Source organism: Prionailurus bengalensis, chromosome D2 (assembly GCF_016509475.1).
Source record: "Prionailurus bengalensis isolate Pbe53 chromosome D2, Fcat_Pben_1.1_paternal_pri, whole genome shotgun sequence".
Lineage (NCBI taxonomy): Eukaryota > Metazoa > Chordata > Mammalia > Carnivora > Felidae > Prionailurus > Prionailurus bengalensis.
This window is the reverse complement of record NC_057351.1, coordinates 69,381,669-69,409,658: the sequence shown is the minus strand read 5'-3', so window position 1 is coordinate 69,409,658 and position 27,990 is coordinate 69,381,669. Positions and strand designations below refer to the sequence as shown.

General features: G+C 38.9%; 1 protein-coding gene across 4 annotated transcripts in view; it reads right to left on the bottom strand.

Moving 5' to 3' along the window:
• Positions 1–27,990, bottom strand: part of VTI1A (vesicle transport through interaction with t-SNAREs 1A) — a 360,010-nt gene that overhangs the window by 138,865 nt on the left and 193,155 nt on the right. For 2 of the 4 annotated variants that reach the window (XM_043597527.1, XM_043597526.1), the window contains 2 exons: positions 12,891–12,961; positions 12,156–12,217 (listed from right to left, as the gene is read on the bottom strand). In XM_043597527.1, coding sequence (XP_043453462.1) covers positions 12,156–12,217; positions 12,891–12,961 — 133 coding nt within the window. Of the gene's footprint in view, positions 1–12,144; positions 12,218–12,890; positions 12,962–27,990 lie in introns of all 4 variants that reach the window. The other 2 variants (XM_043597529.1, XM_043597528.1) reach the window with 1 other exon arrangement.

Sequence of the window (27,990 nt, the reverse complement as noted above, 5' to 3'; positions counted from 1 at the left end):
AAAAAAAAAGATTCTTTACATTCATTCAGTTTTTACAGTATCTCCAATGTTGAAAACTACAAGGATGCTTTGCTTCAGGAACACTCATTCATTCATCATAGATTACATGCTCCATGGAAATCCAGTTGGAGCCAAAACCTGGTGCCATATTTTTATTTCTCTTTTTCCATTTCAAAAGAAAAAGCTGTAGCTAATTCTAATTTTCCTGCAGGCAGAAGGAAGGGGAACTTTTTATGTATGTGAAAGAATGGCACCCCCCCAGCCACCTGAGGACAGTTCCTCCCAGGAACACCTGTTTGCTCCAATTGAAGCCTGTCCAAATTGAGTCCTGGGGATCGGAAGCTTGCTCTTCAAATGTCCCACCATTCTACAATATTTATTCCCCACCTGTCTGATGGCCGTGATAGCTTGGGAATGCTCCAGCCAGGGAAAGCTGTTTCTTGGCCCTGACGTGGCAGAGCTAACAGCAGCTAATGTTCACCCAGAATCTGGTCTGAATCCAGTTGCCCCAGAGTTTAAAAATGCCTTTTTTTCCCCCTCCTTCTCCTTTTCATAGTCTACCAGGCTTAGCAAAAGTTCTTCAGGAGGAAGAGGTAAATAATTTTTCATCTTCATACCAACGCATTGCAAAACCAAGTTATACCTTTCACTCTTTGTGAAATCTGACTTTTGGGTTTTCCATTCCTAGTCATGTTAAATAGCTGCCCAATACTAAAAATGAAGATTAGTAAATTATTTTCTCCAATAAGAGAACTATTAAAACCCAGAAGGTAAAATTTAATAAAGACGATCTAGACACATAATTTAACATGTAACTCAGGGAAAGAAAAAGATGCCCACATCAAACTCCAATTATAGTAGTGAAATAATGTATTATTTAAAAAATTCTAGCCATGAGAAAACTGTACATTTGAAAAGCTTACATAAAGCCTTCTAAAATAAGAGACCTTTTATCTCTTCCATATCCATGAGCTTGAAAATACTTTATCTATGCAATTTCAAGGCACATAAAAACCTCAGTGAATAAATAAAATGTTCTTTTTTTCCTTTATACAGAAGCTTTAAAAATTATCCATATAAATAGCTTGGCCTTGAACAAACAGATTAAAAGACCTAACAGGCTATGGTTTCAGATCATGTATACAGAACGGAGAATGAATGCTTTTCTTTATTGGCTGTGCAAGTTTCCTACTAACTAAATTTCTAGAAGCCCATTTGATGAGAAAGATTTAATTGGAATATATGAAAAAAGTCAGCATTTTAAAGTGACATGCTTTATTATTTTATCAAATAATTAATATACCAAATAAAATAGTCATTGCACTCTGCCAACAGTCTTTGCATCTACTTGTGGAATTTCAAAGGTTGTAAAATTTTATAAATATGTGATTTTAGCCAAACGCATGGAAATCTTCAATATCTTTCTAAAACTGGGGTGTCACACATGAAGAGGTTTTTCACGAGTGTCTAGAAACAGGATTGTTTAGGTGATTTCAAGCTCACCTTAGCTGCTTGAAGAAAATCTTAAACTTCACTGCAACTAAAAACAATTCTCACTACATCTTTGGATCATAATTACTTTATCAAAGAGCACAGTTACAGGTTGTCGGTTAACTTCCCACGTGCCCTGAACATGCTGGTAGCCGAACACCAGCCCAGAACATTCTAACTCTGTTGCTGGGAGTTACAACCTTAGAGCTGCCATGGAAAGGGAAACAGCAAACCCCACATGTGGGTTGAGAATCAGGTAGTAATTTTCAGACCCAGACACCTGCCACCTCCTCTATAAAGTCTCCCAGGGATTTCTCCTTTCTGTCACCACCTACTACATTTACCTCTCAGTTACCATACGGCACAAGTTACTGTGTATTGTTGTTTCTAAAAGATACTGAACTCCCTGCGACTAGAGTTCTGAGTCTGTTGAATCTCCAGTGTTAACATATTCCCTTTACACGGTAAACATTAAATATTTGCTTTTGAAGATGTTCCGTTGCTGTTACTGCTAAAATGCTGCTAAGGACATGGCTTCTGTGACTAAAACCAGGATATGGGACCAAGTTCTGCCCCATCTGGGTGGAATGACCTTGGGCAAGACTCAACTATGGCAGGAGTCAATTATCTGTAACATAAGGATAACAGTGACAATACCAATCCACAGAGTTCTTTCCAAGATTACATTACATGAAATAATGTATGTGAATGGGCCTCATGAATCATAAGGCCATATATAAACTTTATTTGCTGTGACTATCTTTAAGGACATATTTTTGATACATGATCTGATTTCCCGGGGAAGACATTCTATAAAGTTTCTTGTTAAATTTTGCGGAAAATTCAAAATAAGCACATCTGGTAGGTCAACACATTTCAAATATGTGAGAACAAAAAAGTAAGTAAGTGGAATTTAGTGAGGGAATTGTACACAGTTCTATTACCATGTATCATTTCTCAGTTCTTTGGAATTGGTTGTGGATTCCTGGAAATTTTGTGGAAAATTCCCAGAAAGATACATACACATGCATATGCAAACATTTTCAAGAGAATTCTGGTGGTTCAGAGACTCTGTGAAGTCCACCCCGGGATAGGGGCTGTTGCCCTGGGGCTTGAGACAGACGGTATGATTTCGTGAAGAGTACTCGAGGACCCAAATTCAGACGCCTTTGGCTGATTTGGGAATTAAAAGGCGGATAGTTTTTTCTTCTTCATCATAAAATCATTAAGGGATTGGAAGTGGAAAGCAGATTTGCTTTTTTCTAGGTAAAATGTAATTTCACAGGAGACAAGAGGGCTGTTGTTAAATAAATTCCAAAGCCTCTTCAACCCTCTTTGTAAATTTTTAGTAAAATTTATCACTCTGTCATTTTCTCCACTGATAGTCACACTTTAGTTCCAAAGTTCTTTACATAACTTTGCAAAGAAGTCACCAGCTTTTTAAATCGGGCATTGAGGCTTAAAAAAAAAATGATGATGTCTCCTCTCATTTCAGCTTCTATCTTGTCCAAAAACGTTAGAGACAATTTAAAATGAAAATAAAGACAAATAAAAAATAAAAACAACCTCAACTAATACCAGCAAGGTGGCTGGTATTTCCTAAACTTTTATAGTTTAGGAACTGTTTTAATTATACTTTAGGATATTGAATAAATTTCTTTACAGTGGTTTTTTTTTTTTTTGGTTGTTGTTTTGTTTTGTTTTCCCCTTAAAAGCAAAGAATTCTTTCTTAATACCTAGATGACAAGGTCTCAAGATGTACACAGTTGTTTCTTATTATGGCTTCCCTGGAAAACATTTCTGGGAAAGCACAATTCCCAGCCACTTACTTTGTTTACAACAGACAAAACTGCTTGTGTGGTATAAATAGGAGTCTGTCCTTAAATGTTGTTGAAAAATAAAATGGAACCATGAAAAGGAGCCATTTCCTGCCTCAAAGGTGGCTTAAAAAAATTCTTAGCTACTTTAGGAACAGCACCAAAGCATAAATAATAATTATCAATCACCACACAATAAAAGACTAATTTTACCAAAAAAAAAAAAAAAAAAAAAAAAAAAAAAAAAAGCAGGGGGGCGGGGAGAGAGAGAGAGAAAGAAAAAAACAACAACAAGCTGCGTATTCCAGAGATGGCCTCAGAATTGTCAGCATTGGAAGGTTTTCTTATCCCGCAAGATTATGAAACCCCTTTTTGTCCTCCTGCATTTGTGATGTATATCTATAACTCGTTCTTGTTTGTGCAGATAAGCCTTGCCTTGTCTCCCTAACTGCACTTTCAAAAGGAGCTTCACAGTCGTTTGACTTTTGATCTGGGTAGCAGCTAGCTCGACCACCTGCACTGTGCATGAGCTGCTGCTACTGAGCTGGCTTTGTCCCATCTTCCAACACAGCGAGCCTTTTAAAAGTGGTGTGTGAATACACTAATTTACAATGTGAGCGTTCAAACAAAAAAATATGGTGGCGGTGGTGGCGGTGATGGCGGCAGGGGCAGCGAGCAGAAGGGGGAGATTTGTGAAGGGAGAAGCCCCGGACACTCGCTTTATAAAGTTCAGATATTGTTCGCTGCCTCTGGCATTTAATGAAACAGATGGCCAAAGGCCTCCCTCAACTCACAATGGAGCAGACAGTGGTGTAATGGTGCGGGGGCCTGGAATTGTAAAATGCTATTTGGTGATGGTATATGTTAATAAATAGCCATTTACAAGGGGGGCCGAGGGCTCCATTACTTGTTTATAAGGAAGGCCTAGGGCTCCTTGCTTCGAGTTAACAGCTCAAGGCTGCATTCAAAGAAGGCATTGATGGTGAAGGTGAAGTGCAGCCTTCATATTCTACATAGTGCTCAAGAAAGGCGTGTATCCTGGGGAAAAAAGGAAAAATCATAAAAGAAAAGTAATTCAAGAATTAGGTCAAATTGTGGCTCACAACCAAGGAAAATATAAGATGCTTTCCCATTGGGATTAAATAATGGACAGAAATATTGTTCTTGTGACGTGGCTTATTTTATCTTTGAATGAACATGTTTACGTGGTCACCAAAGTGCAACAGATCAAAACCTGCAGGGTTGCAACTAAATTATCCCCCCGTGAACCTACGCAGCAACTGTGAAACTATTCTTAGCCCTTTTTCCAAAGGTTATTCACCAATCGGCCGATGCCAGGGTAACGTGACCCTGGGCTAAATGTGATGAGGTTCCTGACTGCAAGTAGCTTCTAGTCCAGACCTAAGGACTGTGACAAGAGCCGGATCTACAGAAACTCCGCGTTCCCTTTGAGACGGGGATGTGCCTGGGAACTGTCACCACCTCCCCAAAACCATTCCTTCCAGGGCCCATCTCTGTGGCAAGAAAGGTTATGCCTGACTTCAGCTAAATGTTATTTTCACCTTATAAAACACTGTGAATCCTCTGATAGTGCTTTCTGCTTTGCTTTCAGAGAGGATTTTCTACCTGTCTGGATATCTGTACAGGAGTTTGTTGAAAGTCTATGCTTAGGCGGCACTTTATTTCTCTTTCACCTGGATTTCCCTCCGTATTTGTTTCGGCTGGTTGCACAATGTGGTGGGGAGCTGTAGAAAATTCTTTGAGGGAAGAAGTAGGGGATAAAAAAGGTCTAGAAGAAAATTAAGAGGTGTAAGACATACAACTACAATAGACACAACGCAAAGCAGAAGATGTTAATGCCTTGTAGGAAGAAATGACTGTGGAGAATCAGACCCAAGACAGATCATTTCTGGCTGAGAGATCGATAAAGGCTTGATGGACAGAGCGGTATTCCAGGTGAGATACAGAGTACAGATAAAAGTTTATCTAGAATATTCTGAAGATACTATCTGTTGTTTTTGCTTACCCAGTTTCTATTCCCCTTTCTAGTAAAAGTTCCTGAATTTTTCCGAGGAAACTATGCTTTGTCTATTCTCAGACCGAGTGTCCACCCCCTGCACGAGGTCCCAGGTCTAAAATGACAAATCATAGATCAATTTTACCCAACCAGAGCGAAACCAGAACCAGGAAGACTCCATGCTATGACTCCTATTGGAACTAGTCGGGGGGAAAATGGCTACGTTCAATGAGTGTCCCTGAGAGGGCTGGCAAAAACTGTCTCCACAAGAGAGACCCGTGCAAAAGAGAGCCAGGCTGAGAGATGGAGAGAGCAAGACCCAGTCCTGACACTGCTATCAGAACCTTAGATTCCACTGTGTTTGAAGTTGCTTCTGCCCTTGAACCATTAAGATGTATGTGGTATATGTTTCCTTTTTGTGGCTTATGGCTAGCTTGATCTGGGTTTCTGTCACTTTCATCCAGAAGATTCTTGACTATAATAGGTGAGAGAAGGAGGATATCCAGGTAGAAGTAACAGAAAAAAACAAAGATATAGGATAGGTGAATAACCGGTTAGGGCTAGTTTTGGAGATGGGAGGTAATTAACTTCAGTAGAGACATGGGTCTATGCAACAGGAGTAAAGACAAAGGAAGCGGGAATGTTCACTGAAAGACCTTTGGGGTTAGACTAAGGAGGACATGGGTCAGCGGGCAGTGGGGAACCACAGGAGGTTTCTAGGCAGAAAGGAAGCAGTGCTAGTTTTGCACTCTGCAAGATAAACTGGCCGACAGTATTTAGAAGAACCTAAGAAGGGGAGAAGAGGCATAGGGACCGACCAAGAGGCTCCCTTCTCTAAATAGTCCAAAGAGAGGGAAGGATTGAGCGCAGAGGATCTCTCTGCTCTGAGCAGCACCCTAGAGCTCTGGAGTGGTTCAAGCAGCACTGCCCGGTGACGGTCATAGACTGGGGGGTGGGGGGAGAGCGGGAGCACCAGCACTGAGACGGGCATAGTTTTATTTCTATTATTATTACGTTTTAATTTTATAACAATTATTTGGGAGGTCTGGCAGTGGAAAAAACGATAGTTTAAACATATCCATTGGAAATTCACTGACCTAAAATAACTACTAATTATCACGTTGATTTCAGAGTTTGCCCCCAGGCTTTTTTCTTTCTTTTCTTTTCTTTCTTTCTTTTTTTTTTTTTTTTTTTAGCAATGATGATGATGACAACAAACAGTTTTGCATTTATTGAGCCCTTACTATGTAACAGACACTGTTGTGTGTACTTTACACGTAATGACTCATTTAACGCTCATAACAATTTGTGAGATAGGGACTGTTGTCTTCCTTCTTTTATAGAGGGGGAAACTGAGGTATAGAGAGTGGATTCTTGCCAAAGGTTCATAGCTAGAAAGTGGCAGGTCCAGTGTGGCCACAGAGCGTACCCCTTATCCATTGAGGCATATGCCTCTTGATGCAAATGCAGGAATTTCGTTTTGAATAATCAAACAAAACCAGATTGCTTTCTCCAGTGAGGATAAAGCCCCAGAGATATAAGGTGAGATATACAACAAATTTCCTCACAATGATACTTGCAGAATACTGGAGGTAAGGGAGATTATAGATTCATCTCTAGTTAAGGCCCCACAGTCTGTGGTCAAAAATAAAATAATCTTAAAGGACTCCTCAAAAACACACCCCCTTGGACGCCATTGGTACACAACAGCTTCCATGTCTGTAGAGACCAGGCCCATCTTAGCTAGTGGGGTCTGGTGGAGTTTGTTCACTGCTTTCTGCTCATCTAGCAAGGCTGTCTGACTATCTGTGAGCAACAGCTGGAAAAAACAGAGAGAGACAGAGCATGAACAGGGGAGGGGCCGAGAGACGGGGAGACACAGAATCCGAAGCAGGCTCCAGGCTCTGAGCTGTCAGCAGAGAGCCCGACGCGGGGCTTGAACTCACAAACCACGAGATCATGACCTGAGCCGAAGTTGGACACCCAACCGAGGGAGCCACCCAGGCGCCCCTCTTTAAGAAAAAATTTGTTTACTAAACAAACAATTTTTTTTTTTTGTATTTCCATTGCTTACAGATCTTGTGTTGGTATTTCTGGTATGCTTACCCTTACGGATCATTTTGATAGTACATTTAAATTTTCCAGATGTTTTACCTGTCATCCTACCAAAGCAACAAAACCATGTTTAAAATGAAAATGTTACAGAGATAGTAGGTGGCAATTACTCCCCAGACTGGCTCCAAAGTAGTTCTAACAAAAAATGCATGTAATAAATAATAACACGTGAATAGTGCTTGCTAGGCCAACAGCATTTAATACTACCTGGTTTGTGTATCTTATAGATTAGTTTCAAAAGGCCTCTCACCAGTTACATGCTTTAACAAGTTACTACATGCATTCTGGAAGAATAAGCAAGAATTCGCTGTTTGAAGGAAACATTGTTTTTATTTTTTAAATTAAAAAAAAATTGAAAAAAATTAAAATAGTAGAGGCACACACAGGGAGCGGGTGGGAGAGAGGAAATTATTTGATTTTAAGGTAATCATATAGAAAAAGATGTTTTAAAACTATTACATACGCCATTTCTTTTTGTAAGCCTTTTGTCAGCCAACATAAACTTGTAGCGTGCCCTCCAAATTTATGTCAAAGGAGATCTCAAATTATAACTGTTGTATTCCCAAGATACTTTTAGAAACAAATATACTGTTACCAATAAATTATTCACTCTTCAGAGGTAAAAAAAAAACAAAAACAAAAAAACCCCCCAAAAAACCAGAATCATGATGTCTTTTGTTTTCTGACTGAAAATGTCAAAAACTGCTATTTTTATTTTCACTGATTGCCCACTCTGTTTGCTCTTTGACTTCCCAGTCAAATGTACAGGAAATAATACACACACAAACGTGCAAATACATGCAAGTTTATGAAGAGCAACATCTAAGCCTCTCAGTGTTATTTGTGACACCTCAAGACAACCCCAGTTGCAATAATCACATTTTGTGAGAGTCCGTGAAAAATTCATTTCTTCGGCTCCAGTCACCACACGAATAGCCATTTGTTTCATGACCATTTTCGTTATTATCTGGATAGCACTTTATTTAAAACTCTGTCTATAGGGTCAGGAAACGAGCCGTTTGTCCCTAGCCAGCTCTCTATCTTCTGTCAAGACAGAAGAAAAATTACTTTCCAGGAAATCAGCTATATCTGTGTTCTGATGTCAAGTTTCACTATCATAATTTTGAATGGACCAATTTTCTCCTTTGCGTTCTCCTTTTTGGTAATATAGCAACATTACAGGAAGAACAATTTATTTATTTATTTTAGTTGAATCAGCTGCTGCTTCACTAAACTAGGTATGCCTCAGTGTTTTTTGCCTGGTTAGTTCCTTTCAAAGCTTGTTTATGATTGTATAAATCTCCTACCTCTCTAAACTTTTGAAACGTATTGGTTTTATAGCTATTTAGATGATATTTTCTATTGGTTATTTGTTTCCCTGCCACCCTTTTTAACGACCAGTAAGCATTTGCTGGAGTTAAGGAATCCTCAGAAGTTTCCTTGAGAAGGAGGTAGTTCTAGGAATTCCCACAGTACGGATTCTCCAGCAGGACTGAGGGCAAGGATCGAATTGCTTTCATCTGAGGATTCCCCAAGGCTTTGTTTCCAGGAGTTAGGTATTTACTGAGGAAGTGAATAAGCAGAAAGAAGAAAGGAAGGAAGGAAAGCAGGAAGAGAGAGAGAAAAGAAGGAAATAGATTTTTTTTTTTTTTACCTCATGTGATGGTAATAAAACATTAAAAAAGCATGAATGGTGGTGGCTGTCACTTACTCATTTTTTTTAAATTTTTTTTCAACGTTTTTTATTTATTTTTGGGACAGAGGGAGACAGAGCATGAATGGGGGAGGGGCAGAGAGAGAGGGAGACACAGCATCGGAAACAGGCTCCGGGCTCCAAGCCATCAGCCCAGAGCCTGACGCGGGGCTCGAACTCACAGACCGCGAGATCGTGACCTGGCTGAAGTCGGACGCTTAACCGACTGTGCCACCCAGGCGCCCCAGTCACTTACTCATTTTTATTTCCCTCTCTGCTTTCAGTCAGTCTTGCAGATAACCAGGTGGGTTTATATACAGATTTTGACATTGACGGAACATCGGTCTCACCTGTCTTCACCACAGGCTAATCAAAACAAAATGACCCAAATGAGGGGCAAAGGCCAGAATTGAAAGCAACCTAATTTAAAAAAATTAAAAATAATCAGCAACCTTTCCTCTAAATAAATTAATTCCTTGGTTTAGTATGTTAGTAGAATATTCTCGGTCATACACAATTCATCACATGCAAATAAATAAGCTCGTGTTATCGAGGTGGATGCCGACACTGCACGAGGAGCACGTTCATTCCCTTTACACACTTGCGAAGGTGACAGATGGGCGCGTGGTTTGGTATTACACCTTAACTTAGACGCAACTGCTGACGCACAACGTCGCGATGTGGTTTTGGTAACAGAATGTGATTTCTCTCTCTGAATTAAAATCTCACCAGTGCTGGAAGGGAAGTCCCTGCGAATGGGAGGGATGTAACAGAGGAAGCAAAATCAGAGTATTCAATAAGAGACTTGGGGACATAAAAGCTGGTCCCATTTCTCTAGAGACTGTTTTTCCAGGGAATAATAAAAACAACGGAGTGAAGAAGTTGATCAAACATTTCTGCCTTTTCCCAAGACCAAAATAAACTGTATATCAGGTGGGATAAGTAATTAGGAACCAAACAAAACCACCATCTGCCTTTGGTTCCCCAGAGACTCAGTGAAGGTACAGCATTAAGAGTATCTGGATACCTTGGCTGATACCAAGATCCTAGCTGAGTCTTGTAAAAAACACGATCGCTGCTATGCACAGGAGGGCCTCAGAGTTTCCTTGGCTCATCACAGCAAGGTGATGTCCACCTGAAGATTTTTATTTCTATTCACTCTCTAGACAGATCCCAAAAGGAGACGAGTCAGTGATGGACTGAGTTTGCCTACAAAGAGGACCCCAAGTGGGTTTCGGTGGAGTAATTTCCCTCTGTAGGCTTATGAAACAGGCGCGTTAGTATGACTGCCCTACAGAAAGCCCAGTCAAAGGTTGCAGGGCGTCTGCGCTTCACCCTCTCTAAATGACTTGCAAATTTATTCAAACACAATATGAGGAGATGCTTTATTTGCTGAAATAACTGTCTGCGGTGTCCTGCACAAAAGGGTGAGGTACATCAAGCAGAAACATGGACAGAAATACATTGGTTCAGAAACTCATAAATCCTTATTTGAATCTGCCAACCTGAAAGCCACGTAGAGCCCGCAGAAACTATTTTTCCTAAATGCTACATCTGATTAAGTCATACCATTAAATGACAGCTGAACTTTAACATTAATATGATATTATTTAAATAACCGCATGATTTTTTTTTACACTAAAAATGATGAATGATTTCTGGACAGCTCAATTGACATAAACTCTTTAATGAGATTTGACAAAATGGAGACATAGGCAGAATACTTGTTACAGCTCACATCGCAGGGGCCCTCCCAGGGAAGCAATAGAGGATTTTTTTTTTTTCCTTTTTTTCGTTTTTATTGTCTATAGGCACTGAACCCTTCCTCTCCATTGCCACTTCTCTGTGGATTTTGCGTTTTTCTAGGTCATTTATGTATTACTCTTAAGCAGAGGATTCAGTGGCTTATGGTGCTGAATTGGGACTGTGCCTGCAGGAAAATCAGGGGCCTGTGGAGCTAGGCCAGTGTTGGTTTGGAGTGTCCCAGGAACTTCAGGCTCAAGACCTATCAGCCTGATGGAGACCAAGCAACCCTACGACTGGGTCTTGTGCTGTCCATCACGAACACAGCAAACACACTTCTAGCGAATTCTTACATACAGATACATGATCAGAGAAGACTTTCCTTTCTCTAAATTAGTTGTCTCTATGGTATCCATGCTAAAGGATTTCTTCTTTAAAATTCCAATTAAGCTGTTGTGGAGCGATTCTCAACCTTTCTCATTCACACTGCGAGCTACAGTTCTAAACTGAAGGCTGTGCTAGATGATAACCTTCCTTGGTAGATTCCGAACGTAAGAAAATGCCACGCTAAATACACCTACGTAAAAAATGTCTCTGACTTTCAGAACAGTGAAAACACATTTCTCACTCCCCTCCCCCAGAAACATAGAATATAGAATATTACCCATATTCATTCACTTATTTCCGCATACTCTCCTGAATGTTTTCCATCAGTCGAAGGTTAGTTGCACACATAAAACATTAACATCTGTTCGCGCGCACATGTGAATTCATATTATTCAGATAATCTTTAAATTGTAAACAGCATCTTTAAGTATATATACGATTGAAATGTTTCCCCAAATAGTGTCTCTTAAAAAAGAAATGAAAACAAGGCAACAGGGAGAGAGCAAAGCTAATACCAAGTGTGCTCATGATACTGGCAGGCCCGCATTCCTTCTAGGAGAAGGAGGCTATTGAAATAGAAAATAAAATCAGTCTGCTCCTGCCATGGGGACTTCCTCAGGCTATGAAAAAGTACTTCATGTCTAACCCTAATTTTTTCCATAGCTTGAGGTAAACCCCCTAGCTCAAACCTTCTCTCTAATCTAAGTTACTCAGTATGTGTCCCTGTCCAAACAAGAGTTAATATCAGTGCTCTGTCATTTCAAAAGGGTCTTGACACAGGGTACTAAGAGCAGAAGCTCACATGCCTGGAAAATGCCCAGTTGCAACTAGATGAAAAACACAGTTTCAAAAAAGGGAGAGAGAGGAAGATAGGTCCCTACCTTGCTCTTACCTTCGCAACATCCCCGTCAGGACCCTGGAGCTTTTCCCCAAGTTAGCATCTGTTTCTCGAAGCTAGAAGGAGAAAAGCAGCATTAAAACAAAACAAAGTGAGACTTCATGCAGTTGGATCGTATCGAAAGTGCACTGGCAAGCAGGAGTTTTTCTCACGGATGAAAATCCAATTAATAAAAAAATACTTAAATACACTAAAATACACCTTGTTACCTACACAGTCTCTGAAAATTCTTTGATTTAGAAAATTACATGTAATAGATAATCCCAGGAGCTTTAAGCTGGATACTTGAACTAGCTATAAAAGCAAATGTCTTGCAGGCTGATAAAGTTGAATATACATCTGGTAATTAAAATCCAATTTCGAATGTGCAAAGTCCTAGAAATATAAACGGTAACGAATGAACTAAGTGGAGATGAGACATCATTATTTTTACAGCTTTCACCCTGAAAGACTTGACATACTCCAAAATCTCCCTCATGACCTTCTCAGTTATAGAGCTAAATAAAATATCTACCTGGGGGCATTCTGGGATGGGGAAAGAAAGAGCGTATTCTTTCTCCATTGCACACTCTTTTTTCTCTTCTCTTCTCCCCTTACTCGACATCCCTCACCCACCCTTGCCTTTTTTATACACACTTGCATCTATGTCACTGTTACTGTCTATGCATGTGCCTTCTATGCCTTATTATTTACTGAACTTCTGAAAAAAACGGTATCACTTCTACTTACTCGTTCACGTGCTCGCTGTATCTTTTCTCTGTCGTGACTGAGGTTTTCCAACATCTCCTGGCCAATTTGCTCTATGGAAAAGGAAAGCTGGGTGACGGAAGGCAACTTTGGGTATAAGTGGGAACAACCCCCAGAAGTACCAAAATGGCGGCAGGCCCAGAGTTAATGTTCAATAACTGTACATTACATACTGGATGCCTAGTTCAATTCATGTACTTGAAAAATATTTAGAAAGTACTTAATAAATTTACCTGTATATCTTAGATATGATTAGATAGGATTTACAATTCAACCTATAGAACATAACCAAAGAGGTGGTGACGATTGAGGTGATATGTCTTGCAGAAGGCCACCTCGGCATATTTGTTATCCACTGAGATGGAGAGCCCAGGTTCGGTGGTCTTCCTATTATTTTATCAACATGGAATCTAATCTTTGGTTTTGCAGGTTATAACTAATGTTGATGATTCTACTCTACCTCCCCTGCTTTATTATTGCACTGCTTTGCATAGGTAAGTGAAACTCCATTTAGAACAATCTGATTTTAATGTATTTGCCCCACGTGCACACTCCTTGTTCTCTCAACTACTTCAGCTTATTGTCAGTGAAACTCTCTCCAGGCTTTTACTCTCTGGGAGCAAAGATCCTTTAGCATGTTCTCAGCCGCTGTGGATACTTGAGTCACGATGCAGTGCACTTCACACATGGTTGAGGAGCTGTGTGAAGCTCAAGCTGCAGACAGAACTCCCATTTATACAGGAATAGGCAGGTTAGAACATTCATTAAGAAGCACACTGCTGAGCTCCAACAAGGTTTTTCCTCTGCCATGATCATCCCATTTGGTTGGCACTGGTTGGCTCTCCTCCTTTGACAAGACTGTAGGTATGTCCTAACCTGACAAATATGCAGCTGCCTTGAATAATTTCTTTTCCAGACTCATTCTCCATCACCTGGGAGGTACCTTAGTCTATAACAGAAGAATGACAAATCTGACTCCCTTGTAATGTTGGCAACCCACCTGACTCCTACATTCTGACAATCACATACCCACATTTCCTTTTTTTTTTTCTTTTGTACTGTCTTTTCTCTTTACCCATAACCTATAACAACAGTTATCTCTGGCTTATAAATTTGTTGAGACACTCAATAAGAATCTATTACAGTAATAGCAAATAATTTAATAAAATCATTAGGAAATCACCATGGTAGTTATTTGGCTCAGATATGTACACTAGCCAACTTTTTAGAGGGACATCCTAAAAAACTGTGGAGCAATGGTTAGACCATATTGAGAACTTGGGCTGGGAACTCACACTGCTCAAGCCTAATCCCCAGTGCTGACCTTGCATACATCACCTAACCTCATTGTGCTTTAGTTCTTCATCTCTAAAATGGAAGGAAGATCATTCTATGTCATGGGGCTATGTCATGGCAAAGGTTAAATAATTCAGCTAAATTATTTAATACAGTGACTAGCCTATAATAATAAGCACTTACTGAATGATGATGATTGATATTAAAAAAACCAGGGACTGTTATGAGCTGGGCCCCCTCCAATCTTAGGTCTACCACAAACCACTTGAACTGGGTATCACAAGATAAAATATCTGTCCTACATTTCTCACAAAATTGTTGTAATAGTCAAATGAAATTAACCTAAGTAAAAATGTTTTGAAAGCCATACGATACCATACAAATGCATGTCATAGTATAATACATGGGAATCAATGCACTCAATGAAAAATCATAAAGTTCTTACTCTGTGCCAGGTGTAGACGCTGGTGACATGGGCAGTAAAGGAGATCAAGTTCTGCACTCATGAACTTTTGTGTTACGAGTGAAGATTTGGCAGCTAAAGGGCAAATACTACACTAGAGTTTGTATTTCGTGGCACACCGGAAAAAGGACTGTATATTCATTTTTTTAATGCTTATTTATTTTGAGAGAGAGGGGAGCATGTGCATGTGCACAAGCTGGGGAGGTGCAGAGAGAGAGAGAGAGAGAGAGAGAGAGAGATAATCACAAGCAGGCTCCACGCTGTAAACAAAAAAATCCGACTTGGGGCTGGATCTCACGAACTGTGAGATCACGTCCTGAGCCAAAATCAAGAGTCGACACTTAACCAGTTGAGCCACCAAGGCACCTCTGTATATTCCTTTCATGACAGAAAATCCAAGTAATAAAAAACGCTTAAATTCAATAGCATAAATATATTTTCGATACCTATACAAACTCTGAAAATTCTTTCCAGTACAGTGTCTTCCTAGTATAGTATTTCTTCTCAGATAGATGTTAGCTTTTCATTGATTCCATTCAATTGATACTTAAAGTAAATTGGATCAGATATGTGGCTCCCAGTAGAGGCACAGTAAAAGTGGAAAATGATACCAATAATAAAGAAGGAAAAAACAATTGGAGCTAACTTTTTCCTTTTTTTGCATATGAACTACAATATCCAATTCTGTTATACTATTAAGTGTTGCATTGAAATCCTTTAATAGAATTTAGCAATTTTAACTCACTTTAACTAAAAATCTCAAATATCTATGGACACCATCAATACCTTAATCATTTTAGCAAAATACTACTTATGTAATATTTTCTCCTATCAAGATTAATGGCATTATAATATATAATTTCAAACAAATAGGAAATAGGTTATTATCTTGTGTCTGTCACCAGCATAATGTTTCCAGTAAGTGTCTGTGGAAGGAAGCGATGAGCAATTGAAAAAAAGTACATGAAAGGAGTATATAAAGTGCATGAAAGGTTTGCGATATTCTTGCTCTCAAAGCTTCTCAAGTGTGGCATCGGGGAAGTCAACATTGGAATGAATGTAGGTAACAGATCCACAATTCTATCAGGTTTGCTAGGGGAAAAATTATTCTGAACGGATCCACAGTCCGCTACTGAAGGAATCAACAAAACAAGGTAAAGAGCTCAGGCCTTATTCATGAGTTGTTAAATCACTCCCTCAACTCTCCTTGTCTCCTGGGAAGTATCTCAGCATCCGAAGTCTTAACCCATCTGGCAAGAGAAGAGAACTGGCAAGAGTGCACACTTCTTGGTCTTAATACACAGGTACCATCCATTTGTTGGAAACAGAATTCTGTTTTTCATTTCTTACTTGCTACCTTCAATTTTATTTATTTTATGTTTAGTTACATATTTTGAGAGAAACAGTGACAGTGTGAGTGGGGGAGGGGCAGAAAGGGAGACAGAGAATCTCAAGCAGGCTCTGCACTGTCAGCATGGAGCCTGACTCAGGGCTTGAACTCATGAAACCATGAGATTATGACCTGAGCCGAAACCAAGGGTCAGATGCTTAACCAACTAAACCACCCAGGCGCCCCACTACCTTCAATTTTAATGCCCCAATAAAGAAAAGTCCAGGCCAGGCACATTAGAAATGCCCACACTTATAGAATGAAAGGAAAAATTCAAGCAAAGTGATGTATGGTTTCTTCATTATGTGTTCTCCTCCCCAATCAAAGCAAGACAAAGATGGAAAGGATTATTCTTATTTTTAAAAATTTTTAAATTTAAAAATTTTGAAGTTTATTTATTTTTGAGAGAGAGAGGGAGAGTGAGAGTGAGCATGAGCAAAGGAGGGGCAGAGAGAAAGAGAGAGAGAGAGAGAGAGAGAGAGAGAGAGAGAGAGAGAGAATCAATCCCAAGCAGGATCCACGCTGTCAGCGCAGAGCCCGACATGGGGCTCGACCTCATGAACATGACCTGAGCTGAAGTCAAGAGTCTGACACTAAACTGACTGAGCCACCCAGGCACCTTGGGAAAGGATTATTTTTAAAATAATTTTTTAAACTATCTTGGTCAGAATAGTATTAGACATTTAGGGATTCTTTTCTTAAAAAAATCAGTAACACTGTTAGGTTTACTTTTCTTGAAAAATTTGACTGAAGATATAAGCATTCACCAAAACTCTAATAAAGAAAGGACACAAGCTTATAGGCCTAAACAAGTGCAGATCTGATATTCCCAGTCTATGGTTTTCAGTCCTTGAAACTTTCATAGTGCCTTTAGAATGGGAATAGCCACGCTGCCTCTACTGAGATAACTTGAGAAATCATAAATTTTATAAATACTGCACCTGTTGACTGTGAGGATGTTCTTGAGAGTAAGAAAAACTGGGAAGCATAAAGGAAAATAAAAACTGATGCCATATGCTGGAATTCTAACATGTCAAAGGAGCATGACAAATGAATTCCTGGAAAGAAAAGTGCCTTCCTCCTCTTCTATCCTGTCCACAGGGGTCCTGGGAATTATCCTGGGAGTGTGGCATTCAAACTTACAAAGTGAGTTTTTGTTTTCAGAATTATCCAGAATGAATCATGTCCTTGGTCTATGGCCCCTTTTATTGGATTACAAACGGCAAAATGTGTTGTGGCTAACACTTCCTCTGTTTTTCAGTATATATGGGGTGGGGTTGGGAGATATACACCGGGCATTCTACACTTTCCTGCCTCATGAGGGAAGAGGCAGGCAGGAAACTACAAATCTAGCTAGATACTTCCTGAAGGCCTGGTCTGGCATCACAAAAGATAAGACTTAGTTTGAGGAACCCATACCATGAAAAGCATCATTACTCTTCATTCCAAATAATAATGCCACCTGAACTATCATAAGACTGGCAATGGACAAACTTTAAAAAATAATTATTGGACTTGTATTTTGGAGATGGGCTGATTAAAATACTCTTATATGAAGGCAGAATTGACTCACATCATGGTATGGTATAAACATGACTGAAAGGGAAGGAGCTGCAGATGTAATTCATCAGAAAATGTTCCACTGATAAATTCGAAATATTAAAAAAAAATTTAATCATTATTCTATAAGCAGTACACTCGCCAGAAAAAAAAATGATCATTTTTCATCACACTTACACTTAACTCTCTTGTAGCAAACTTTATTAAGGATGTTGTTTCCAGCAAATTATTTTAAGAAGTGAAGACATCCAGTTGAGCTTACTTTAAAGAACTAAGATAAGGTAAGGTTATTTTCTGGTACTCAAAACTTCATTAGCAATTTCAGTAACAGGTAGAAGGCATTCATAATTATCCAGCTATTGTGAGCATATGGGGATTTCACTAAAATGCAGGACTGCATAGAAATACTGTAAAAGAGCTATTTTCTGAAGCACGTGTTTTCATATGCACACTGCAGAGCACCAACCAGACAATTGAAAAACACAAAGTAATGTTTCCCAATAACTTGGAGTACTGAAATTTGGACCTGACTTTGGAAATTCTGGCCACCGAGTCTGATCAGAGTAAAAACTTACTGCTTTGGGAGAGCAAAGGAAGTCACACATAGTTTCCCAGGAGGGAGTAGCTCATGGGGTGGTTACTGACTCTGGTATCATGCCCTGAGTGTGTAGGTTATCCTCGGTATTGATGTCACTCAGATAGGTATAGTCTTTTAAATTCCTGACACCTGAAAAGGTAAGGAATCTTACCTTACCTTACATGATCTTTCATTATTTGACAATTCAAGATGTGTGAGGAACTTCTGCCTCCAGTTAGGATGTAGAAAGATGTAAATGGCTCTCACAGAAACAAGAAAAGTCAGACAAAATAATCACCATTGTTGAATGGGCAAGTCCAATGTATGCAAGGACGCTTTGATAGAGTCTAGACAGAAACAAGCATCTCATATGTAAGTAAAGAGCAATGGCAATGTTCATACCTATGGTGAGTGCCTGATTTAAGTACAGGACTGCCAGGGAGAGACTGTTCAGGAATGAAGAGAAATCATTCCAAAATTATATGAAAATGTCGGTGTGTGAGACAGCATGCAACCTAGATGAGCTGTACACACAAAACCAAATTGCTTGGTCCGGTAATTCTCCAATCTCCAAATTTGCCAAGGAAGGGACATTACAGGAGGGACTGATTAGTAAAAAGAAACATCACATATTCCCACATATTCTTGTGGTGCTTGTATTCTGAGACACCGTCAGAGTTAAGCCCAAATGTGAACCAAAAATATGGGAAACTGCAGACCAACTTACTCCCAGATCAAATACCGATAATATTAAACAACAACAACAACAACAACAACAATGACAAAGAGCTTAGACACAGGTTGGGGATGTACTAACCTCAGATGAGTACAACCTAATTAGAGATTCAGCTCAGCATCAACTCAATTTTAGAAAGAATCTGATCAATCCACTGATCAAATATAAGATAAAATGCTTTCAGAGAAAAATGAATTCATGATGTTTATATTTCAGACTCTACTGTACTTTTTTACACTATGTCTAGAATACTATACACATTCCAAAGCATGCAAAAAAATAAATAAAAAGGGTGGAAAAGAGAATAATAAAGTGAAAATACAGCCTATGGAAGTAGATGGCTTAGTTATTAGAGTTAGCAGATAAAGATTTTAAAACAAGTATCATAATAGTGTTAAAAACTATATTGGAAAATATAAGCATAATAGGTGAACAGATGGTTTTTTTCAGGAAAGAAGTGGAAACTCTAAAAAGGAACAAAATGGGGCGCCTGGGTGGCTCAGTCGGTTAAGCGTCTGACTTCGGCTCGGGTCATGATCTCACAGTTTGTGGGTTCGAGCCCCAAGTCCAGCTCTGTGCTGACAGCTCAGGGCCTGGAGCCTGCTTCAGATTCTGTGTCTCCCTCTATTCTCAGCCCCTCCCTCACTTGTGCTCCCTCCCTCTCTCTCTCAAAAATAAATAAACGTTAAAAAAAAATTTTTTTTAAGGGAACAAAATGAAATTTGAGAATAAAAAGATATAGCATCTGAAGCCAATTCACTGGATGGACCAGAGTATTGTTCACTATACAAGAAAGAGTCATTGAACTTGAAGACAGGTTAATAGAAATTATCCAGAGCATCAACAATTTGTGTGCTAATAACAGGTCGTCTTCTATACATACAATCAGACTCCCAGAAAAAGAGATTCCCCTCTGGGGAACAACAGGATGCAAGCATTATTTGAAGAAATAACAGTCAAAACTTTTCAAACTTTATTATAAAAAAAGTCAATCCACAGATCAAAGTAGTTCAACAAGCTCTGAGCAAGATAAATACAAAGAAAATCATACCTAGTCACATCATAGTCAAATTTCTCAAAACTCAAGATAAATAAAAAAATCTGAAAAGCAGCCAAAGGAAAGAATGAGATGACACGTGGGAGGGCAGTGGGAAGAATGAGGGCTGGATTTTCATCAGAAAACGATGCAACAAGATAATGGAGCAGCATCCCAAGTGCGTGGGGGAAAAAAAGCCATCCTACTCTTCTGCACTAGTGAGAATGTCCCTTAAAAGTAAGGTTCAATAAAATTAATTTTAGATCATTTAAAACTGAGAGAATCATCCAGAAGCACTGAGCTATAAGAAATGTGAAGGGAAATTCTTCAGGCTGAAGGGAAATGACGGTGGATGGAAATTTGGATCTACAGAATTCAGATCCAAATAGAGTAAAAATAATCACAACATACGTAGAATTAAATATTGAAAACCAGAGCACAAAGGATGGAGAGTAGGTAAACAGAAGTATACTGCTGAATGGTTTTTAAGTTATATGTGAAGTGGCATATTTATTCAAGGTAGACTGATATATTAGGGATGAAAATGGTAATCCCCAAGCTTCTCTGTCCAGTATAGTACCCATGAGCCACATGGAGCTACTTAAATATTAAAATTAAATAAAATTTAGGGGCCCCTGGGTGGCTCAGTCAGTTAAGCGTCCGACTTCGGCTCAGGTCATGACCTTGCAGTTCACAAGTTCGAGCCCCACATCGGGCTCTGTGTTGACAGCTCAGAGCCTGGAGCCTGCTTCAGATTCTGTGTCTCCCCCTCTCTCTACCCCTCTCCCACTTGTGCTCTGTCTCTCTCTCTCTCTCTCTCTCTCTCTCTCTCAAAAATAAATAAAAAACATTAAAATTTTTTTAATTTTAAAAAATGAAGTAAATTTAAAATTCAGTTCCTCTGTAGCACTTGTCACATTTCAAGTGCTCAGTAACCACATGTGGCTAACGGCTGTTATATTGGAGAATATGGAAATACCATCCCTAGAAGGGTGTTCAAATTTCCCTTGTCTTTAAGACCCACTTAAAAGAAAATAAAGAAGAATCCATCTGAACTTTAATTTAGGTAAAACACTTCCCTTCTCTGGGCCTCAGTTTCCTTAAATGTAAAATGACAGTCTTAATCTAGTTCATTTGCAATGCCCCTTCTGGCTCTAAAATATTAGAACTCAGTAACTCTTCAAAACCTGAATGTCTCCTTTTCTCTCTAGAGCATGTAAACCAACTGAAGCACAAGGGCCAAATCAGGCCCACAGATATATTCCCATCTCCTGAACACCCCCGCTCTGGCAGTGTTAAAAAAACAAACAAAACGAGAAACAGTCAAACCTAAATGCTTTTAAGCAAGTCATATACTCTCCAGATTGACCGAGTCTATAACACTGGGCTGCTTCATACAGTAGCCTGCTGGGCCTCTGAGGACTTTTGAATTTACTACGTAATATAAAATATTTACAAGCACTTGGATGATGACATTATTACAGAAAATTATACATTCATATAAACCAAAGATAAACTTAGGCACTCTTAGTAGAAATACAGCAAAGGAGTGTGCATGGCCCAGGTTTCTTTTTCAGCAATTACGATTTAATATTGCCTCCTTAGTGGGGCAGTATAGATTCTATTTTGCTTGAAGATGACCAAATCTAGGGTTGCCTGGGTGGCTTAGTTGGTTAAGTATCCGACTTTGGCTCAGGTCATGATCTCACAGTTCATGAGTTCCAGCCCCGTCTTGGGGCCTGTGCTGACAGTGTGGAGCCTGAAGCCTACTTTGGATTCTGTGTGTGTGTGTGTGTGTGTGTGTGTGTGTGTGTGTGTGTGTGTCTGCCCCTCCCCCCTCACGTGCTCGCCGTCTCTCTCTCTCTCAAAAATAAACATTAAAAAAATTTTAAAAAGGTGATCAAATCTATCATTAAGCAATTAAAAAATCATCAGTGCTACTTTCATCGAAGTCATAGTAGCGGAACCTCCCCTTAGTTACCTGGTTTGCTGCAGATAATTAACAAACACTATTCCCAGAGCCCTCAGACATCAGTCAGTGAAGGTGTGCCACCAATAATGATGCTCTGGAATGAGCAGGTACTATGTAAACTGAACTTGTTAAACAAAAGGAGCCATGTTAATTACAACTCCATTCAAAAAAGAGAATGAATCTGTTCTGTTCTATGAAACAAGACCAGAGCAGCAGGAAGGACATCCCTTTTTCACAATTCAATAAAGAATGTAAAAGCCAGGAGATGAAGCAGCAGAAAACCTGAATGGGCAAAATTGTCAAAGCACATTCCAAAGGCTCACTTGTGGAATTTGCCAAACATGTATTTACTTAGCAGACAAGAGAGACCTGTTCAACATCATCCAGATCTCCAGGTGGAATGAATTACTCACTCTAAAAAACAAAAAACAAAACAACACCCCAAAAGTAGAGTAAACTATGACAAGTGACTAGAAAGTAAGTAGAAAGCCTCTTTAGAAATCATTACGGGCAGAGTTAATCACTATCTATACCCTTTGTGAACTATATACACGTCTATCGTTGAATGTATAACATTCTAATTATCTGCTTATTCAGAAGTCACTATTGGGTACACTAAAGAAGTTGTTCAGCCAGCAAACAAACATGTTTTGCTTTTAGGAATCACTGCCTAAGCCCTTCTGAACTGGTTAGCAACAAAACATTTTTTTTTAAATAGGAGATTTCATATAAAAAGCTGGCCTTCTCATTTCTTTTGAAATTTGGAATCTGTGGCAACACTGAGTCCCCATTCCCACAGGGTAAACAGGCTGGAACTGAGATACGGCTGTCTCCTGGAGAAGAGCCAGGCACTATGGAGTTTGCTACGTCCCCATCTGACCTACTTCACTCAGTTATGTGCCTCCTTTGCTGCTACAGAATCTGAGTTTGTGACTCCTCGCTTCTATGTTCTTCTTTCCCCATTACCTTATAAACTTCTTTAAGGATGAGGCTGTTTCTTATTCCTCTTAGTCTAAAGCAGGTGCTCAGAAAATGTTTGTTCATGGGAGCTGCTGAGCTGGAAAATACAGTCACCTTCTATAAATTTACAGCAACAGAAATACAGATTTTTAGAAAAAACATGAGTCTTGTAAGTAATTGCACAGATGAGAAAAGGAGGGTGCAGGGATTCAGGGTGGGGATCAGCCGTCATGCTGCTAATTATCAACAGAGCTACAACTGTGACCCAAGCCTCCTGAGTCCTATGTCACTGATCTTTGTGGCAATGACTTTGTTTGTTTGTTTATTTAATTTAAAGTGTCCAGTTCAAAATGCATTACCATGTGGGTGATAAGGAACTCTAATACTTTAGTACACTTTTAAAATGTCAGTGCCCCTGGGTGATCTATAGAATTGTTGAATAATTATATTGTACACCTGAAACTAATATAACACTCTATGTTAACTATCCTGGAATTTAAAAAAAAAAACAAGCAAAAAATAAAATGAAATGTCAGTGCCCAAGAAAGGCCTTTCCAATAATTTGGGCAAGAGTGGGACAGAATACAGTCTGAACACTTCTCAAATATTCCCCTGAAAGAACCACAGCCCTCTACAGAGAAATATGCTGTGATTTCACGGTCTTGACTGAAATACTTTCTGTTCTTCACAAATTATACAAACAGCAAAAAAAGTATTATAATTACCCAAATCTTTTAGCTTTAGTAGATTGTTGTATATTCAGTACATTTTTGTTCTTTTAAAACATAAGGGGCCAATTCTCCTACAGAATCATAAACTGTCTATCCCACTGACCCCTTTCTCCCTTCCCTATTCACATTGGCAAGTGAATTTGTTATTCTTAACAAATGAATCCGGGAGGTGGAAAATTTAATACATTTAGATTGTTCATTCTTGCTCTGAAAAGCAGGAAATTGGGAGATGACATTCCAACCTCCCCCCCCTCACACACCTACACCCTCACAAGTATACATTCATGGAAGAAAACATATTTACTTGGCATCAGGCCTATGTTCAGAGCAAAAGAGGAGAACACTTCACTCACTGTTCTAGAACGGAATCAGCGGCAGATAAAATCACTGAAGCTCGATAGTCATATGTGGATAAAAGATGATACTAAAGTTTTTGGCCTTGCCATTCCTTTTCTTGATATATTTTTTTCTGGACTTAATTCCATTCTTAATACGAACTGAAGCTAGAAGGGGGAAATGGCCTAAAGGATGGAATCACTGCCCTCCTTTTGATTTGGATACGTCAATATGGAAACATATGATTAATAGACACACATAGCTTGTGATCCTCAAGATTAAATACTAAAAATTATTTAAATCACATCAATTTGAAATAAGAACTGGCTTCTCTCACTTCCCTTACTGCTTCCAAGGTTCATTCATGTTGTAGCAGGTATCACTTCTTTTTACGGTTGAATAATATTCCATTGTACAGATAAACCACATTTTGTTAATCCATTCATCAGTCTGGATATTTTGGTTGTTTCTACCTTTTAGCTATTGTGAATAGTGCTGCTATGAACACGCATGTACAAGATTTTCTATGCATAGCTGTTCTGGGTATATGCCTAGGAGAGGAATTGTTGGACTATATGGTAATTCTGAGCTTGACCTTTTGAGAAACCACAAAACTGTTTTCCATGGTGCCTGCACCAATTCACATTCACATCAGCAATGCATGAGGGCCTCAATTTCTCCTTGGCCACACTTACTATTCTCCATTTTTAAAACTTATAGCCTCCCTAGTAGGTGTGAAGTAGCATCTCATTGTGGTTTTGAAGGTACTTCCCTAATGACTAATGATGTTGAGCATCTTTTCATGTGGCTATTGGACATTTGTGGATCTTTCTTTGATAAATGTCTACTCAGGTCCTTTGTCCATTTTTAACTTGGCTTGTCTTTTTGTTGTGGAAGCTGTCAGAGTGTTTTGTATATTCTGGATACTAGACCCTTCTCAGATACGTGATGTGTAAATATATTTTCTTATTGTGTAGGTTGTCGTTTCACTCTCTTGATAGTGTCTTTTGAGGTTCAAAAGTTTTAAACTTGAGTGAAGTGCAATTTATCTGTTTGTCGCTGTTGTCATTGCTCGTGCTTTTGGTCCTATCTAAGAATCCATTGCCAAATCCAGGCCCCAAAGATTTACCCGTATGTTTTCTTCTAAGAGTTTCATAGCTCTGGTTCTCCCACTTAGGTCTTTGATCCATTTTGATTTAATTTTTGTTCCTGGTATGAGGGAGGAGGCTGTGGAACTATTTTTGATTCACACTAAAATTCAGCATTCATCTGGAAAAAGTTACCTTCTTCTTACATATCTCAAATATTTTTATCAAATCGAACTTATACCCTAACTCAATGTTATATTTTATACAATATTTTTCATATGTTGACCCTTCTGAGCATGCTGAAAGCAGACACAGGTTGAAATAGGAAGAGGGAGCATGGATATATTGGCTAAATGGAAAAAGCAAGTTACCGAACCTGAAGTAGCACAGGACAGTGGGTACAGGGAGTGATTAGGCCTTGAACGTGAATGCTGCTGAATTTTAGTATTAAGAAACACAAAATATTGACCTAAAGTCCTCGATCAACCTTCGAGAAATATCAGGCAGGAAATCCTGGTGGAAGTTTACAGGGAAAGACTGAGAAAGTGAGAAGACTGATATTAAAAGTTGGCTGAGAAACTAAAGAAACGATTCAAGTTTGGAAATAAAATTTCAGAGGGGTGAAATTAGTTTCTTTAATTTTCAACAAAATGTCGTTTCTGCTACCCACATGTCTAGTGTGAGAGCCAAGTCAACAAACATACACCATACGGGCTGCCACTCTTATACCAAACACTTGGAAGATACTATTAATCAATCACATTGCCCCTGAATATGCCTTGTAACTACCCCTCTCTTCGCAACGCTCCAGGCAATCAGCTCCAATTGATTAGAGCGGGCACAGGGGATAAGACCTATCTGCTATCCTGGATCTATATAGCATTGGGGTCTTTCTTCAATTGACAACAGAGAATGCCCACTTTTCAGCTTTCAGCTAGTGCTCTCTTTCTTGAATTTTCTGCCATTTCTTTCTTTCAAAAGCCTGAGGGTGATGACTGAAATGCAGAGGGGATAGTCAATGACAATCTAGTAGTGTGCTTCTTTGTTTCTGGACTAGACATATTTATGGAACTTTTAATAAACAGAGTTGTGTAGGCCTCATTCTAGGCTGATTAAATTAGAATCCCTGGAAATGGGGTCCAGATATGCATATTCCTAAAAATTTCTGGGAGTCGTGTGAAACTCTTTGTCAAGGACTTCTAGCCTTTATTCCTCAACATTCTCTAGTACTACATATCAGGCTCTGATATAAATCTTTACCATTTCAACTCTGGGTCTTTGGTGCTCATAAGATTTATTTAAGAAATTATGAAAAAGGAATATTTCTATACTGTTTTAATCAAGCTGATTTCAAGTATAGGATTCATCACATTTCTTTGTCTTAAAAACCACCCCCACACTTCCTTCCCTTTCTGATTAAAACAAATTTTTTTTTGACGGTACAGGAAATAACTAATTTTGTACTATGGAACAATATAAGCTATGTAATCCAACATATTTTCTTCTTTGGCCTGAATCCTAAGAAGCTCTGGGTGAGTTGAATCCTTAATTGTAGGGCATTTCTCTAGAATTTCTTCATAGAGCAAACCTCTCCTCCACCCTCTGCCCCCACCTAAATCTTCCCTTTAATTCTTGGCTTCTGTCTTCTGTCCTCAGTTAATTTTTTCTGCTCTTGATATACTTGTCTGATCTTTTATTGTAAGACATTTCTTTTTGTGAACGTAGATGGGGCATAGGTCAATCAACGAAAGTAGTCATGTTGTTAAAACAAATTCCGGGGTCCTGCACCCACAGTTTCTGACTCAGTAGGTTTGAGGTGGGGTCCAACAAGTTGCCTTTCCAACAAATCCTCAGATGATGCTGATGCTCCCTGAGACTATGTTGTGAGAGCAACTATTCTAGAGTAGAACTCTGCAAGGGCCCTTCAGCCAGTCGAGCCCATGGCCTGTTTTTGTAAATAAAGTTTAATTGGAACACACACAAACACACAGAAGTAATCCAGAGCAATCTACAGAGGACTCTATAATCTAAGGGGGAGAATTTAGACTATATCATAAAGAAGACAAAAAGACAGAGCCGTTTCATTCCTGAATAACTCCAAGCAGAAGGGCCTTGAATTTTAGACATTGACATTTAGAGAGGTAGAAATTAATGAAACTCAAGGTAATCAGTGAGAAAAAAAAGGATGGGTGATTTTATGGAATATTATAGCAGAGTTTTAAGGTGATATGACCTCAGTATTATTTCTCAACTTGAGATGTATAGCTGATAAAGATCCAAACTGAGCTTAAATTATTGTCTTCATATATATATAAAGATATATGAGAGAGCTAAAGATTTCCTAATATTTATGCTATCCTTTTGACATTAAAGAAAAGGCTAAATAAATATGGATTTTGATAATCTAGCTCATCAGATGGTAACTGCTGGTCAATGTCAGGTGAAGAACAGTAGAGAATCATTCAATTTTGTAAACTGAAATATCAGTTTGACCTTAGAAGGACAGTATATTCAGAAACATGCACTTAGAGACTTCTTTTAGTGAAACTCCTAAAAAAGATACTTTACTATTGTTTGCCTTTCTTAGCAAGCGCTATGGCATTGGGAGTTTCTAAAATGTAGAATAAAACAAAGCCACTGTTCGTTCTAAATACAACAGAGAATTTATGGGGCTTCATTGGCAAGGCTGTATATTGAACTTATTAGCATAATTCTAAGTAGAATTTTTAATGGTATCTCAATAGGCTCTGTTAGGGAACCACTAAAATTGAGTCCTTTACCAAACTTCAGTGTAAGAGTATTAACAAGTTGAGATAGGACTTTTCTGAGGGAAAAAAGGCACGCAGGCTTGAACCCTTGGTGATGGAAAATGACTTCATTCATTCAATATATACCCAACAAAAGTTTATTGCTTACAGGCTGTGTGTAAAATACTGC